Source organism: Drosophila persimilis, unplaced genomic scaffold (assembly GCF_003286085.1).
Source record: "Drosophila persimilis strain 14011-0111.01,24,50 unplaced genomic scaffold, DperRS2 tig00000431-arrow-pilon, whole genome shotgun sequence".
In the NCBI taxonomy this organism is placed as follows: domain Eukaryota; kingdom Metazoa; phylum Arthropoda; class Insecta; order Diptera; family Drosophilidae; genus Drosophila; species Drosophila persimilis.
This window is the reverse complement of record NW_020825312.1, coordinates 2,368,178-2,383,786: the sequence shown is the minus strand read 5'-3', so window position 1 is coordinate 2,383,786 and position 15,609 is coordinate 2,368,178. Positions and strand designations below refer to the sequence as shown.

Sequence of the window (15,609 nt, the reverse complement as noted above, 5' to 3'; positions counted from 1 at the left end):
CCCCCCTGCTGGGCTCTACTACTACATCTACGTCTACCGCTTCCGCTACCCTCAGCAGTGCGCTGACAGCTCAACTTTGACGGGACTTGCCTTTACGGCGGGCACGTGTCGTGTTGTTGGTTTCGTGTGATTTATGCCTTATGGGTCCCGGCCCCAAAGTACGAATACTCGTATTTCTAGGCAACACTCTTCAGAGCCGAGTTGGCAGGATGTGCGTGCCTCCAGTTTTTAATTGCTTTCCCGTTGTTCGGGGCCATAACTGAATTATTGATATAGGTCAGGGTGCACAGGTTATTGCCGGAAATAGCCTCCCCCCGCCACTAGAACACCCATCCATTCGGCATCCATGCAGAACGTTTATAAAAACGACCCCTTATTAATGTATTTATCACTTGGAGATGTATTTATTTATAGACAAGCTTCTATAAATATTTAACTGACGAAGCAACGGCTTAAAGCAGTTCCTCCATTCCTGTCTGATAGAATCTTATCCTAATTAGATTATAAAATAATTTGCAAAGAGAATTTTGCAGAGAAAATCCTTTTTCAATCGCCGGATCTGAACAAGCAGTGTGGTGTGAGGAGGGCAATTCCAAGGAAAAGGCTTAGCACTTAGCACACAGAAATTGTGATGAATCGAGAAATTGAAAATATAATCATAATGCCATCAATTTGAAGCGGAATCTTTCATTAGGGCATTTGTAACTTTTCAAAGCGGCTTATCCGGCAACTTGACAACAATGGAAAACCGTTCAACAGCTCCAGCAGAGAGCAGACAGACTTATGAACAGCTTACGCCGGAATCCAGCCGCTTTTCTCTGCAGCACTGCCTACTTAGTAGGAGTAGGATCTATGAAATATTTTGGTTATGTAGGTTTTTGGCAGAGGGCCACTCTTCTCGATAACCTATGAATCAACTGCTTATGCCCTTCGAACGAGGACAAAGTTTTTCATTGAAAAGTAATGAATGACATTTTGGGCGTGAAAGTACAAAGATGGGAAGTACGTACGCAAAAATAACCACCGAGCACAGCACAGCACAGCAGAGCACAGCGCACCCCCTAAACCACCCAAGCCCCACCCACGCTCTGACAGGCACACTTCAAAATGTTCATCTGCACCACACATTCAATTTGAGAAACGGCACAAAAATGTGATAAGATTTATGGGGAATCTTCAAAGCTGGGACAGACAGAGGCGGCACTCCGGCAAGCGCACACCCGTTGCCAAAGCGTGAATCTCATAAAACAGGCAGTGAGTGCCACAGCAACAGCAACAGCAGCAGCACAGGGAGCAACAGAATTACAACGACTTGTTCGCATACCCATTGCTCGGGGACCGTAAGTGTATGTTCTATCGGTGTGCAAGTATGATGCACGTATGGGTTTATGGGTGCCTTCTAGTCGGAACATCGAATGAAGAGCGAGTATCATGCTTGCTTTGTAATAAAGCGAAATACAACAGCTACAAACAACTACACACATGTGTGGGGGGAGAGGGGAAAAGCTACAAGTGTGTGTGTGTGGCACAATATCCGTGCTCCGTGCCACAATCAGAGACGCACTCACACAATGAAAATTGTATATATCTGTTGGGATTGAGTTTAGAAAAGTTCTCTGGCAAGCCGGCATGCGTGCCTTACTTTTAGTTTCCCGTTCGCGTGAGGCCTCTTCGAAATATCCAAGACTCCGCCACACACAGAGGGGAAGCCGGATACCTATTAAGGGGCCCGCAATGTGTTGACAGGCTTGGGCAATCAAATAATAAAGTTTTGCTCTCCTGACGTTTGTCTGGATAAAGTTTTAGTTTGATGTACGAGTATTGGGCCACAGCATCAAACACGACAGCGAGTAGCGCTAACTGCAGCACGTAAAGTGCTTAATCGTCTGGCAAGCATTAGGGTCGGGTTCCCGCCTTTATATCCGGGCCAGGCCCTTTCCTCTTCCCTTTCCTGGTCTCGCAGATCACACATCCATTTGCCGACGCACGAGTTCATTTGTTGTTCTGTCGAAAAACTTAATTGATTTGAGCGACGCCAGTAAGTCTGTCTCTGTCGGAGAGTATAGGCACACACTTGGCTAAATGTAGCCCACTTTAACCGGAAGTGTGTATACTCGTAGTGTTTGGGGTGCCATTTTGTACAAATTCCACATGACGGTGCTCATCCTATTGCATACTTTCAGGGGTGCCCGCCCGCCAGTCCCAAACAATGAACAAGCAATCATTGGGAATCAAGCTGATGGGATATTAGGGCAGGCATCTGGAAAATCATATCTCCTTTGAAACTACTTGCATATATATATGAAATCCTTCACTTGTGTATCCCTCCTTCAGTGGAAATCTTTGACTCAGCTTGGAACAAAGTGTAATATGCAATCCACAGCTTGTTCCAGGAATATGCAGACTACGAATGCCGTGCCCCTCAGCTTTCACCCCAATTTCCAGAGTAATTGGCCAAAACATTGTACACATGTTTGCCCTTCTACGAACCTCCTTCTTTTTTTTGTTGTTGCCTAATTGTAGTAATTTGTTTGCCCCAGGGCACACGAGGCAAGTCTTTGGAAAACCACCAAACCACCAACCAAAAAATGTCGTCCACATGCTGTTTGCGTTTGAGGACAAAGTGCAAAGCTCTCCAAAATGGCCACGTGTCCGCCTGAGAGTTTGTTGGCCGCTTGAGACTCCCTGGAAAGGATTTCGATGCCTCGATCTGTGCTGTGTGCCTTTGTGGCTGCCGTGCGGCTGACAATGGCTTACTCGTTAAATATTTATTTATGTTTTTACGCTAAAGCACAAGAAAAACACAGCGAGAAATCAACAAGTCCATTGCCTTCGGGGCGCTGACCCATCCCGCGGAGATGCGGCAGCTCCAGGGGCTCCAGCTCCAGCCAAAACGATAAAAATCGGAGGATACAATATACAATATTCTGCCGCAAATTGAAATGCTGTTTGACTGCCGCAAACTGTACTTAAAGTTGAGTCGCAGATACCTCTTTAAATCCACCGGAAGCTGGCATAAAAGATAATCGAAAGCTCAGACGGATAACAGAGGCGGAATAGTCAGTCGCAGGATGCGTATACCCTTCAGTTGATATCCTCCTCAACATTTGGGCTTAATGCAAGCAGAAAGCTTATGTGTTTTCATTTCACTGTCCTTCAAGGGTATTAATATTAATGTCTCAATCGAAAAGCCATTAAAATTAAATGCTCAACTCGATTTAAATGCAAATTACCAACCACATTTCCACATTTTGTGATGAGAAACATTACTTGAAGGTGGTCTCCTTACTGTATATTTTTGTGTGCATTTTTCGTTTTACCTATTTTAATATAATTGATGTCAATGTATTATTCATTGTGTAACGTACACATGGCGACTGCCAGTACCAGGCTGCCAGTACCAGGCCTCTAGTACCAGGCCATGGGCAAAAGAGGCCCTGACCCTATAAAACGGCATTTCGATTTTGCAAGACATTTCAATGTTTTCTTAAGGTAAAAACGAATTTCTTTTGCTTGTTTCTAAGAAGAAATATTGCATTTTAGCTTTCCCAAAATTTTATTGGTAATAAAGTGTCAAAGAAATGGAGAACTACTGCGGCTTTTGAGCTGCCAGCAGGCAAAGCCGTTGTTCCGATAACTGATTCGTTATAGGCGGAATCCCAACAATGGAAAGTAGATGAAATTCGTATTTTAACCAACTCAATCGTAGCCATTTTGATGGCCCTTAAGTATAAGTCTATATTGTAACCCTCTTCGTATTTGTTCTCCTTTTTCTTTGGCTAAAGTGCAGTTCCACATTAGGTGGAAATTTCTCATTATTCAATTAATTTTATCCCCCGTACTTGAAGACTGAAGACTACTACAAAATTGTTTATTATTGAAAGTAAATTAGTTAATCGCCACAGAAAATCCACAGCGCAAATTTAATCGTGCTAATTTCAGAGATAAGCCTTTGTTCCTGTTCCTGTTCCTGCTTAGTAACTAACAAATTATGTTTACTTCAAAAAAAAATTACTGTATTTACTGCACTGTATTTAAACACAATTTAAACTCGATTGCAGGGACAATGTTTTTATAGAAGGGAAAGAGCAGCCCGGACCCGGCACACACGAATATGGAGTTGGTTTTATTTATGTCTATTTCGGACTGTAAGGCGATTACCGTGTCCGTCTGCGGGTGCAGTGCCTGTGTGCGTTCCGTGGAGAAGGGCTCCGCTCCTAAATGTATGTACAACATAGGTGGTACAGCTAAAGATAAAATACTCGTACATCTAACAAAAAAAGTGAGTGTGAGTGTTGGTAAGTGTAAGTAGAATACAATAGAATCCGGAGACAGCTAGGTCCCGGTTCCGGTCCCCATCTCGGTCCTGGTCCTTTTCTACGAGTAGAACGTCAGCACACTCGTCTGGTTTCCGCGCACAAACAGGAATGGTGGCATGTCGCGGCTGAGACTCTCCAGCCATGCCATGTAGAGGGGGGCGGAGACGATGTTCTTTCGAGGCATGGGCAGCGTCATGACCACCAGATCCGACTTTGTCGACTGCTCCCGCAGGTACTCGCGCAGACGGAGATATCGATTGGTCTTGTCCTGAACGGCCAGCAGATCATCGTCACTTATGAGAGCTGAAGCGAGTGATTGAGGGTGATTAGGGGTTGATTGGATATGGAGACAGACAAAAGCCTGGTAGTCTTACTTTCGTCCTCGTTGAGGGTCGCCCTGCTGCTGTTACCGTTCTCGGTGTCCTTCTCGCTCACCACAAAGTCCTTAATTAGCTCATTAAAGAACTGCGTAGACGATTCGAGCGGCTTCTTGGTTATGTCAGGTATCAGTGTCAGGTCGGAGTAGTCGATGCGAAACTTGGACAGGAGACTGGCCATGGAACGTTGCTCGAACTCCAGCTCCGAGTTCTTGTTAGCCAGCGCGTACACCCTGTGGGGCAACATAGTGAAATGAATGTAGTAAAAAAGAGCATCCACATCCACACCCACGCCCACACCCACAATCACATTGACGGCACACAGTCGAGTGTAACACGCCCATTAAGCCGCTTACTGCATGCACCCGACTAGAGTTACTTTGAAATGGGAGTCAAAAGCAAAGCGGATTTGCCACAAAGCAGTAAATTAAATGCCACATATCCCGCATTTTATCTTGGAAATGTCCATGGGCATCCAATTGGCATTGCATGTACAAGGATTCTTTTTTTAAAAAAAATGCTACTACTTCAATAGTGCTGTAACTCGGTACTTTTCCATCAGCACATCAGACTTCGCGTCACATCATATGGGATGCTAATTTATCTTTAAAACGCGAAAAAAAATCCCCCGTAGCCCTTATATTTATGCCATTTTGTTTGCCCCGAGACTTGTCATTTATATGAGAATATTTGATCTTGAATATTTCAATTTTTTCTTCGATTTAAAGTGTTTTGCATTCAATTTAAACATGGTTCGTATTCAAATCAAAGTGAATTCTGTTTAATTTCCCTTCGTTTGTATTTAAACAACGAATGCTTTATTCAAACATGTGTGTTTTCGCTTTTACTATGCCAGGGGAGTGCATTCAGTGCTGGCTCTGCCGCAATCAGCAGCACTTGCGGCCGCAACCAAACTCTGAACAGTGCTGGGGATTCACTTTTCCCCAGATGGAAAAAGTTAACTGCGGAAACATACGAGTATGTACTATATGTATGTTCCGCTTACCAGCGAATGTGTAAATCTAGACGCAAAGAGCCAATGGGAATGGCGTCGAAATTCCTGCTCGTCGAAATCCGTGGTCGGGCTTACCTCAATTTGCACGATTGCCAGGTGCGTCGCGTACTGATGATGTAGGGCAGCAGGAGTGTGAGGCCACCGTCGTCGTACAGCCACCAGACATCGATCACGGCATGGCTGCGCTTCCTCGTGAACTGGGTGAGGTCGGAGAGGATCTCCTTGGACAGCTCCACCCCGCCAGGACCCTTGTAGAGGGAGGCTGGGTCGTCGTGCTTCAGCTTGGACTTGCGCAGGGTGTTGGGCTGCGGCAAGTGGCGCGGTGTTAATATGTGGCATATTAGATTTTACGCTTTCACTTACCACCACATTGGCCGCCTTGGCCTCGAGAGGATCGGGGGAGCCGGACACATCCTTAGCCTGATTGCTGGCTATAAACGAGAGGTCGCTGGTACTGGAGGCTGTTGGGAAGCGAAGGGGCAAAATCAGTACTGGCCTATAGGCACGAAGAACGCTTAGAGTCTGGGCAACGGCAAGTCAAAGGATAGATAAAGCGAAACAACATTTCATTTCATTTCATTCAGGGCATGCACAGACAACAAGAGGCATGAGGCACGAGGCATGGGGCAAGTGCGGGTCTCTGCCGCTTTTCAATATCCACTTTTCTTGCCTTATCGGCAGAGCAGAGACAGACAGTGTGTACGAGTATGTATGTATGTATGTATATTTAAATCAACTTGTTTGTTCTCCGATGCGGCACGTGCCGCGGCCATGTAGGGGACTAGGAGCTCCCTGGATTTGCAGTCCTCTTGTTGCCTTCCACATGTTTCCGGCATCCGCATCCCCGGATATCCCGGCTGGACATTTTACAATTTAAAATTCAAATTTACGAGCATTGCATTAATTTTGCGGCATCAGATTGCCGAAAAGGTCGGCCACACAGCTGTCGAGCCATCGACGGGTTCGGAAGGCCAAGAAGAGCTGGAGCGAGAGCCACCAAGCCCGTGGCCATTAGCACCTCGTGTGGGACACCAGTGGGACGGTGCGGCAGCTTGGGATTAGTTCCGATGCTGAGTGTCGTTAATTTGTTGGAAAGTTTATGGCTTAATTGGGACAACACGGTTTCAGGCATCAATACAACAGGCAAAAGGAGCAGGCAAGGGGTAAGAACATAGAAGAAAAGTAAGGGCACGAGCAAGGGCGGGGGCAAGACGCATGCACGGTGTTTGGGGTTCGGGGTTCGGGATTCTGGGTGGAGAGCGTGGAGTGTGTGTGGCATCTCTGCATGTAGTTCATTCGTATTCGTATATTTACCTACTACTCAGCCTACAACAACTTCACATTCCATTCAAGCACTTTAGGACACGTAAATCTTAGCTTAAACACAACTTCACCTGCACCTGGCCAGGAGCGCATTCTACGGAGACTCTGCTTAAAGCGCACTGGAAATCCCAACCGGAAACCGCAAGCCGAAACACGGTTCGGATACGGGTGCGCGTACGAGTACGGATACGGGTACGGGTACGGGTACGGGTACGGGTACGAGTGCACGGTTTCACAGATTTGTGTGGGTTGGAGGGAGGTAGAATTGGTGACATTGGTTGACCCTTATATCATTCCACTGGACATGCTACTTACATTTGACTATCTTCAGGCTGTTCTCGGCATGGAGCAGGGCATGGCGGCCACGGTCCTCTGGGGAATTACAATTGTGGTGCAAGGGTGTCGTTGTTGATTGCAGGTGCATATAGCATATTGGTGAAGGTTAGACAGGTGCGGGTTTTTGGGGCAGTACACATGCAAGATATAATCAAAGACAGCATTATTCATTATTCATTGGACTCCTGCAGCCTCCTCCTGCATCGAGCTTCTGCATCTGGCGTCAGTTCTCACCTTGCGACACCGACACGTTGCGGCTCAGGGAGTCAATGCTGCCACCCAGGCCATTCCTGGCGCTGCTGTCGGCGGCCTGCAGGTCCCCGGAGCTCTCGTTGGGCTGCAGCGTCCGCGGCACTTCCGACACGGTCTTCCAGCCATCCTGCGACCCCAGCAGCTGCGAACAGTCCAGACCTTGGGGCACCCGAAGAATGGCTACCGAGAGATACATGTCCAGGGCCTGTGGCGGAAAGGAAGGGAAACGAAAGGATACGGCGACGTTCTTTGGCTGCGGATCTCACGGAAACGGAAACGGTGATGGAACCCACCTTGTGCATCACATTGAAGTATTGGTCCAGCTCCTTGTGCTCGCATGTCTGCCAGTCAGTCTTGTAGCCCAGCAGCAGGATGTTGGGCTTCAGCTTGCCGATGCCGGTGGCCTGCATAAGAGCGCGGGTGCCGGACTCGAAGTCCTCGCCGTCCACCAAGGCGTAGAAGCCCTTGACGCGGTGTTTGCGGAACCAGTTGGCGGCCCGCTCCTGCAGGTAGGTGCGATACTTCTGGGAGCTGGAGCCGCGCAACACGTGTCCGCAGACGAGCAGCGAGAGGTTCTTGGTCAGCATGTAGGCCAGGTCGACCAGCACTGGCCTCGTGTTGGGCAGCCCGGAGAGCACCAGGATCTGCGGGCGGTAGTTCTTCACGTGCTCCTCCACGTTGTTCAGCTGCTGCACCGACATCAGGGCGTTCTTGTACGTCTGCGCCTGCGTGGTGGAGCCCCAGTTGACGTCCGGCTTCCTGTAGGCCACGATTAAGTACAATGCCAGCACTACGGAAAAGGTGATAAGTGCGGTGGCCCACGAGATGAGGAACATGACGGCCACGCAGAGAATGGAGCCCAGCAGACTAAGCCACATGTTGTAATACTGCTCCAATCAACACTGGATTAGTACTGGAATCAAATCAAATGGAAACGGTGCGAGTGTGGGATTACCTTGAAGGTTGGACGCCAGCCCACCGGCTTGGCCAGACTGGCGTGGAAGGTGCTGAAGTTGATCAGCATGTAAGCGGCCAGGAAGAAGTTCGAGATGAGCGGGGCAATCAGGTTCAGTTCTCCGATCAAAATAAAGCTGTAGAGCAGAAAAAACAGAATCAAAAGAGTGTCTCCATGGGACTAGATGCTCCTTACGCTGAGGCAATGATGAAGGTCAGCACGTAACCCCGAACGGGCTCATTGTTCTTGCCAAAGCCCTTGGCGAACCACACGATTTTCGGATAGAGCTCATCCTTGCAGAGTGCCTGTAAAAAACACCAGAGATGGACCAGTCAGAACTCCGTCAAAACTGGATTGTCCGTGCCCTGTCCTACCTGGAAGACTTTCGGGGCAGAGACCAAGCTGGCCAGAGCCGACGAGAGCGTGGCAGCGAAGCAGCCAGCGTAGATCAGCGGCCCAAAGCCGGACACCAGCTCAATCACCTGGAAAGAGTTCTGCAAACCGAATTTGCATCCACCTGGAAATTGAAGACACTAGATCACTGATCAGCTCAATCAGCCTCCTATGGAGATCCTACCGTCCGCACAGTCCAGAAACGCATAGGAGCCATTGATCGCATCTGTAATGTTGCCGGTGGCGTCACGCACCACTGCACCACCGCACTGCAGTACCATGATCAGGTAGGTGGCGGTGGTGATGACGATCGCCAGAATCGTGCCCTTCGGAATGGATTTTTGGGGATCCTACGGAGATGGAAGATGGCAGATGGAAGTGGGTTCAGGGTCAGTGTTCAGCTGATGAGAGTGCGGCAAAGAGATACCTTCAGGTCACCCGATATGTTGGCACCCGCCAGTATTCCAGTGGCTGCGGGGAAGAAGATGGCAAACACCGAGAAGAAGTCATGCTGCACGCCCTTCTCCTCGCGATAGTCCGCAAAGAGGTTTGTGCTGAAGGTAGTGCCTGTGAAGAACCCGAACCGGAAGCATCCATTAGTCTTTGGAATTATTGAAAAAGTGGGTGGCACTCACCATTGTAGCCGAGGAAGCCCTTGGCACGATCCAGTTCGTTCTTGGGGCCAATGAAGCTGCCGATGACAAAGTCGGCAATGGCCACCAGCAGGATGATCAGGAGTCCGATTTGGGCCTGGATGACAAGAGAAAGGAAGAGGATTCTACGGCTGATCGTTGGGCTATGAGTCAGTCATACGAACCTTGGCCTCCCACTCCATGCCCACGACGACGATGATCAGGAGCAGCAGTATGGTCACGCAGCCTATGATGCGCACATCCTGCACGCCGCCGTCGACGATTTTCCAGTCAAAGTCCGTCATCATGGCCAGCATTGACTCGCAAAAGCCAACCACGTACATGGCACAGGCGACGGCGTTTGCCAGCGAGAAAATGAGCCCAATGGAGCCGCCAAACTCCGGCCCCAGGGATCGGGATATCATGTAATAGGTGCCACCTAGGAAGGGAGATGAGGAGTGCATTAAGACCATTTATAATGTCCCCGAAACCCACCGACGGATGGCACTGGCAGTGGCAGATGGGACTTACCTCCTTTGATGACACCATTAGTGCTTATCGCCGACATCGACAACGCCGTGATGGTCGTGACAGCGGTCGTTGTCAGAATTAATACGAAGCCCTCGATGATGCCCGCCTGTCCCACTACCCAGCTGAGGCGCAGGAAGAGCATGACACCCCAGATGTTGAGGAGGCAGCGTATGAGCACTCCTTTGATCCATCCGAATTTCAAGATGCCATTCATGGCGCCCGACTCGGGGTCCTGATTGCGCGTCAAGCTGTGAGTGTTCTGTGGGTGGAAGGAAATGTGTGGGTGCCATGTGGGTGCCATGCGGGGCGTGAGCCAGGTACAGCACCGGCTGCGGTAGGAAGGGGCACGCTCGGCTTAGGTTTGGGCTTCGGTTTAGGCTCGGCCGCTTGCAAATTTCAATAAAGCTGTCTACTGTTGATAAATGATTCGCCCCGACAGCACGCCTGCCCGGGGGACTGGGCAAATATTTGGCGCTCCCATGGAGATACATGTTTGGAAAGAGAGCCACGCGACTCGAGGGGCTTTCCGTTGGAGCAAACTCTGAGACAACCGCAGATGATTGCAATAGCCTGGAATCTGACCTGGCAGCACCCGGCCCATGATGATGCTGGCAATATTCTTAATAAATTAATCATACGCCACCGAGCCCGAGACCGAGCGCGACCCCGAGCCCCGCCTCATCAGTTAAACCAATTGAACTTTTGAACCGCTGGCCCGTCTCAATTGCTTATTGTTTTTGAAAATGATGCTTAACAAATGATACTTTATTATGGGACGTAGTTTTAAACTCTCAAAAAGGGTGTTGCCACATCTGCCAGCGCGGATATGTTGGGGCCCGTGAAACTGTTGATTCTGTTGTGCAACGCATTAATTGCCCAATCGAACGACCGAATCAGCCGAAAAAAAACAATTTAATTTATTTACGAGCAGCCCCATTGGCAGTCCGTCAGTCCGGCAGTTTACGCTTGCGTTACGGCTTCAATTGTCAGCAATCATGAGGCGAAGTGTGGAAATCAATTAGAGCCAATTGGTGTCATTGCATTTGGTCTTTGCATCCAACCCATGCCATCGCATCCCATCCCATCCCATCCCCCTTTGTATCGAAAATTTGCTCAAGTGACTCCTCACAAAAGTCAGCTGAAAAGTCAGCGGCCTTTCCCCGTCGTCTGGGGAGGAGGAGGAGGAGGAGGCGGAGGTGGAGGCGTACTCATGCACACCAGCGACGACGGGAGCATCGTCTTCAGCTGCCATACGAAAATTCAGTTAGGATACGCGTCTGGTCTTTACTGAAGCAATGCATTTTTTTTTTGTTCGTGTTCTTGTAAGCTGGAGGTGACTCTGCTCCCGGCCCAATTACTGCAACTGACAAGCGAATCCCCCAGGACTGGCCCAAGCTCCTCTGCAGGAGGCTGCAGTGCTAACGACCCCGTGAGATCTGACTTAGAGCGGTATTTGTCAGTCACGCACCGCGCACATGACACGGAGGCACCACCGCACCACCACACCACGCACTCGCATGGCAGCGGGCAGAATCGATTGAAAGTGCCGTATCCGGATCCGGATCGGGGTCCGCCTTCGGGTCATTTGATGTAGTATTGAAATTGCGCAGGATTGCGTGGGCGTGGGCGTGGGCATGGGCGTGGGCGGAGGCGTATAAATATAAATTTAAATTTGCGACTCGTAAAGCATGCGTATTGTTATTTTATGGCGCCTGCAAAATTGTAATTTGTGGGTCTTGAGGGTCCCATGGCTGGGTTTATGGCTCCGGCGTTAATATTCATTTAAATCGAACGCGGAATGGAACCCGCCCGAAGGGCAAGCGAAAGGGAAGCACTCACCTTGCCCGTCAGCGTCGCGTTGTGCAGCTCGTCGAGGGTGGGACGGTAGGCCGCTTGGATGGACATCATGTTCCGGTAGTTGTCCAGACGGGGCAGTGCCTCGCGCGTGAAGTGCCTGTGGGGATGCAGCGGAGTTTGGGGATTGGAAAGGGGAACAGCAGAAGGGGGGGACAGGCCACGACGGTCGTCAGTGGCAGGCGGCGAGGGAAAACTGACCGAAAACTTTTACCATATTTCGTATCGTATATTTCGCTGTCCAGCAGCTCGCGCTCCTCCTGCGAATCGTTGGACTCGTCCGAGTCGCCGCTCCGGGGGTCCACTTGAAAGCGTGTCGTCGTCTGCAGGTCCCTGAAGCGGGACGGCTTATCCTTGTCGCGGAAGCTGCTCTTGATGGATTGCCTGCCAATTAAAACAATGAAGGGTTTTATCAAAGAGAGTACCTTTCTTTGTGTACGCACTCCACGGGTGTGCCGCGGGTGTGCCACGGGTGGACACCGCCTTAATTGCGCTGCCATTCCCCTGCTGTGAACATCTTTCCCAAAAACACAATCCACCGAACACAGCCGCGCAATTCAATTCGAAATCTAATAAGTCATTTCAATTCAATTGAATTCTATTCCAGTGCACCCTCCCCGCCCGCCCTCAATCGCACAATCGAAACTTGCAGTTTTTGATTGCTGTTCATTGTGCCACAATGAGCTATGGTCCTGCTGCAGACGGGCCCGGGCCCGGGACAGGGACGGGGCTTGGAGCAAGGACACCCACGCACCCAGACGGCAGTTCAACCACACTTCGTATTCTTTGCCGATGTGCTGCTGCTGCTGCTGCATGACTCTCTGAGTGTCAGTGTCTGGCACCCAACTGATTTCAAGCGTCAATAGCAGAGAGCACACTTTTCCTGGAGCTCTTTAAAAATTCCCACTGTGCTTCTAACAAACGTTGCAATGAAGTGCCGGGTACCAAGTGCCAAATATCATGTAGTCTAGTGTTGATTCTGGGCACACAAGTGTATCCATGTCATCCAGGGCCTCTGCTCGAAGGCCCCCAGATATTTGTATGATATATGGGACGTGTGTGTTGGCGGTGAAACAGTTTATGTGTCTGCCTCCTCATGTGTGTGTGTCTCTAAATCTTTGGCTTCTTTCTAGATGTGCGATGACAGCCGCAGGCTCGCTCTGACTCGATTGTATGTGGGATGGGATTGTTCTAATTTGTGGCCCGACTCAAAGTCGTGGTGGAATATCAGAAATTAATTATCAATCTGGGAACTCTAAATCCCTTGTTTAAAATTCAAGGGCATCCTTCAGTGAGCTTTGCATTAAATTATCCTGGCCTCGATGGCTGCCAATTTGAGACGATTAAAAGCCCCTCCTGCCCTGCTCCTGCGTACATGAGGAAACCGTGAAAGCCGGAGGCGGGAGAGGGGCGGAGGCAGGGGCGGTGGGGGGTCTGTTACCCGCGCGACCGACCAGCAGTAGGAGAGACGCGTTCATCTCCGCGGAACGCATTTCGTGACGAGTGCCTCCAAGTAGGCAATAAACGGGGCTATAATAAGTATTATCATAAGCCTCATTAACATAGCCCTCGACTCTCAGCTGCTTTCCAAGACACATTCCATTCTGCTCCATTCCATGCCGCCAGGTGACGTCACGGTAACACATTGAAATTAACATTTTATATATGCCCTGCCCTGCCCCTGCTCTGTTTTGGTCACCTACAAATATTGTCAGACATCAGTCCATGATGTCTATGCAAATTGCCTGCCGATGGGGGCACAGGCGTAAATGATTGTTATTAGGAAAGTCTGTGATTCGACGTGGCATTATTGTCTGAATCGACTCGAGCTGCAGCGAGCTGCTCTTTTGGCTCTTTGGCTCTTTGGTTCTTTGCCCCTCGGCAAGCGAGTGTTGAACCTGCCCTTCTGGGGGCTACTGGTGCTTTGGGCCAGAGGTCGTCCAACTTTCGGTCGTAACTTGATAGATGCGCCTGGTCATGGCCACCAGTGGGTGATGGCCACTCCCAGGCATTAAGTTCGAAAAATTCCACAAAATTTAATCAATTTTGAATGATGGGCAACTGGGCCTACAAATTACTGTTGTAGGAAATGTGGCGTGAATGATTAAAAGGCATTCCACAACCAAAGGGCGATGCTCAGTGGGAGATTCGTCTTAAACCGAAGGGGAGGGAGGGAGGGAGGGTCTTGGACAATTGCCAGTTATGATATGAATTCTGAATTTTCGAATTCTGAATACCCAAAAATCTACTCACTCATCTGCATACATTCGTATTCGTATTCGTATTCGTATGGGATGGGAGCGACGCGACGACCTGCGCCTTGCACAGCGATGATTCATTTGAATGGCTGCCCCAGAAGGTATGCTATTTCTGGCGATAACTTCTGAAGCATTTCCGCAACATTCCGGCCATCTTACTCTTCCGGGCCATCTCCTGCTTCCTTTTGTGGCTCCGGAGTGCGGAATGTTAACGCCATAATTAAGCGCGGACAAAATACAGGAGGCGACAAAAGCAAACCTCGTTTGATGAAACACTAAACAATTACCAGAAAATGAAAAACTCAAGAAATTTCCACAATTCTTCGCACAATGGCCACTGGGGAAAAAGGTCGAATCCGTGCAAACCGCACCGCACCCGGGACGGATCCCAGTGCTCCCCCACCCACACCCCCACCCGCACTCACCTCTGTTGTCGTGGCTGGTGTTTGTTCAGCATTTGGGTCGCATCGAAGGCATCGTCCTCGAGCAGTTCCCCATCGATGTTGGTCAGCCGGCGGTAGACTTCGTGGGGTCCCTCGCTGTCCCCGGTCCCGGTCCCGGCCCCGTCGGCCGTCGCGACTTGTGTCTTGCGACTGTTGCCGTTGACCGGATTCACTTGGAACCTATTCGGGGGTCGGTCGGAGGCCGAGCCCAGCTCAAAAGAGGTTGTGTCCGACATCGCGTGTGTCGTGTGTTTGTTTGTGGGGCGCGGGTCTGGCTGTGGGTCCGAATGTTGGTCTGAATGTGGGTCTAGGTGTGGGTCTGGGTCTGGGTCTGGGTCTGGGTCTGGGTCGGGCTGGGTCCTCGCCTAAGGGAATGTTGTTCTATTCAAGGGCTTGTGCGGTTTCCGTGTGCGGGTCGGGTCGGGTCGGGTCGGTCGGAGCTCTCTTCGTATTCAATCGTCGTATCCGGCTGGACCCATTCACTGTGGCTAATTGTGTATATAAGCCGTCTTGTGTGTCCTTTTCGTTTCGTCGGTCTGTGGGGCAAAGCAAAATCAGAATATCCGTTACTGGCGTTTAAAGCGGAACAGCATAGAACTCTATCTGTCTCTCTCTATCTCTATCTGCCTCTCTTCGCGCCGCCTCAAGCTTAAAGCTACTCGAATCTGCAAAGAGAAAGGTGGAAAGAAAAAAAGATTCACATAAATCAAACTGAAAACAAAATCTCATCAAAAATTCCTGTTTCCAAGGCCCCAAAATATTGCTGAATCAGTAAGTGGACCACAAAACCTAGAGAGCCCCAGCCATTCGTTTGTGTGGGCACCCGCTCATTCATATCAAATTAAACATAGTTTTATAATATGTATGTACGTATCGCTCGGCCCTCACGGCCCCCCTTTTCCCACTCGAGGGCAAACTCGA

The 15,609-nt window shown here is 49.7% G+C and overlaps 1 protein-coding gene across 3 annotated transcripts; it reads right to left on the bottom strand.

The window, feature by feature from the left end:
- Window positions 1-3,888: 3,888 nt before the first annotated feature.
- Window positions 3,889-15,323, bottom strand: LOC6596154 (bumetanide-sensitive sodium-(potassium)-chloride cotransporter). Of its 3 annotated transcripts, XM_026989555.1 has the most exons (19): window positions 14,671-15,323; window positions 12,189-12,371; window positions 11,973-12,087; window positions 10,134-10,392; window positions 9,788-10,041; window positions 9,606-9,720; window positions 9,398-9,537; window positions 9,155-9,320; window positions 8,952-9,094; window positions 8,773-8,882; window positions 8,578-8,713; window positions 7,916-8,509; window positions 7,605-7,827; window positions 7,350-7,406; window positions 7,106-7,153; window positions 6,075-6,172; window positions 5,787-6,016; window positions 4,694-4,929; window positions 3,889-4,622 (listed from the first exon to the last, which is right to left on the bottom strand). In XM_026989555.1, the coding sequence occupies exons 1-19, from the start codon at window positions 14,922-14,924 to the stop codon at window positions 4,378-4,380; spliced, it is 3,606 nt and encodes a 1,201-aa protein (XP_026845356.1). In that variant the 5' UTR covers window positions 14,925-15,323; the 3' UTR covers window positions 3,889-4,377. The 3 variants fall into 3 exon arrangements, with proteins under 3 accessions (XP_026845356.1, XP_026845357.1, XP_026845358.1); XM_026989556.1 differs by lacking the exon at window positions 7,106-7,153 and having other exon boundaries at window positions 14,671-15,322; XM_026989557.1 differs by lacking the exons at window positions 7,106-7,153; window positions 7,350-7,406 and having other exon boundaries at window positions 14,671-15,322.
- Window positions 15,324-15,609: the final 286 nt, after the last annotated feature.

Coding starts and splice junctions, on each gene's coding strand:
- LOC6596154 (XM_026989555.1), bottom strand. CDS start 14,924: ATGTCGGACACAACCTCTTTTGAGCTGGGCTCGGCCTCCGACCGACCC. Junction 10,393..11,972: donor ACGCGACGCTGACGGGCAAG/GTGAGTGCTTCC, acceptor TTCCACCCACAG/AACACTCACAGCTTGACGCG. Junction 8,510..8,577: donor GCTGGCGTCCAACCTTCAAG/GTAATCCCACAC, acceptor TGATTGGAGCAG/TATTACAACATGTGGCTTAG.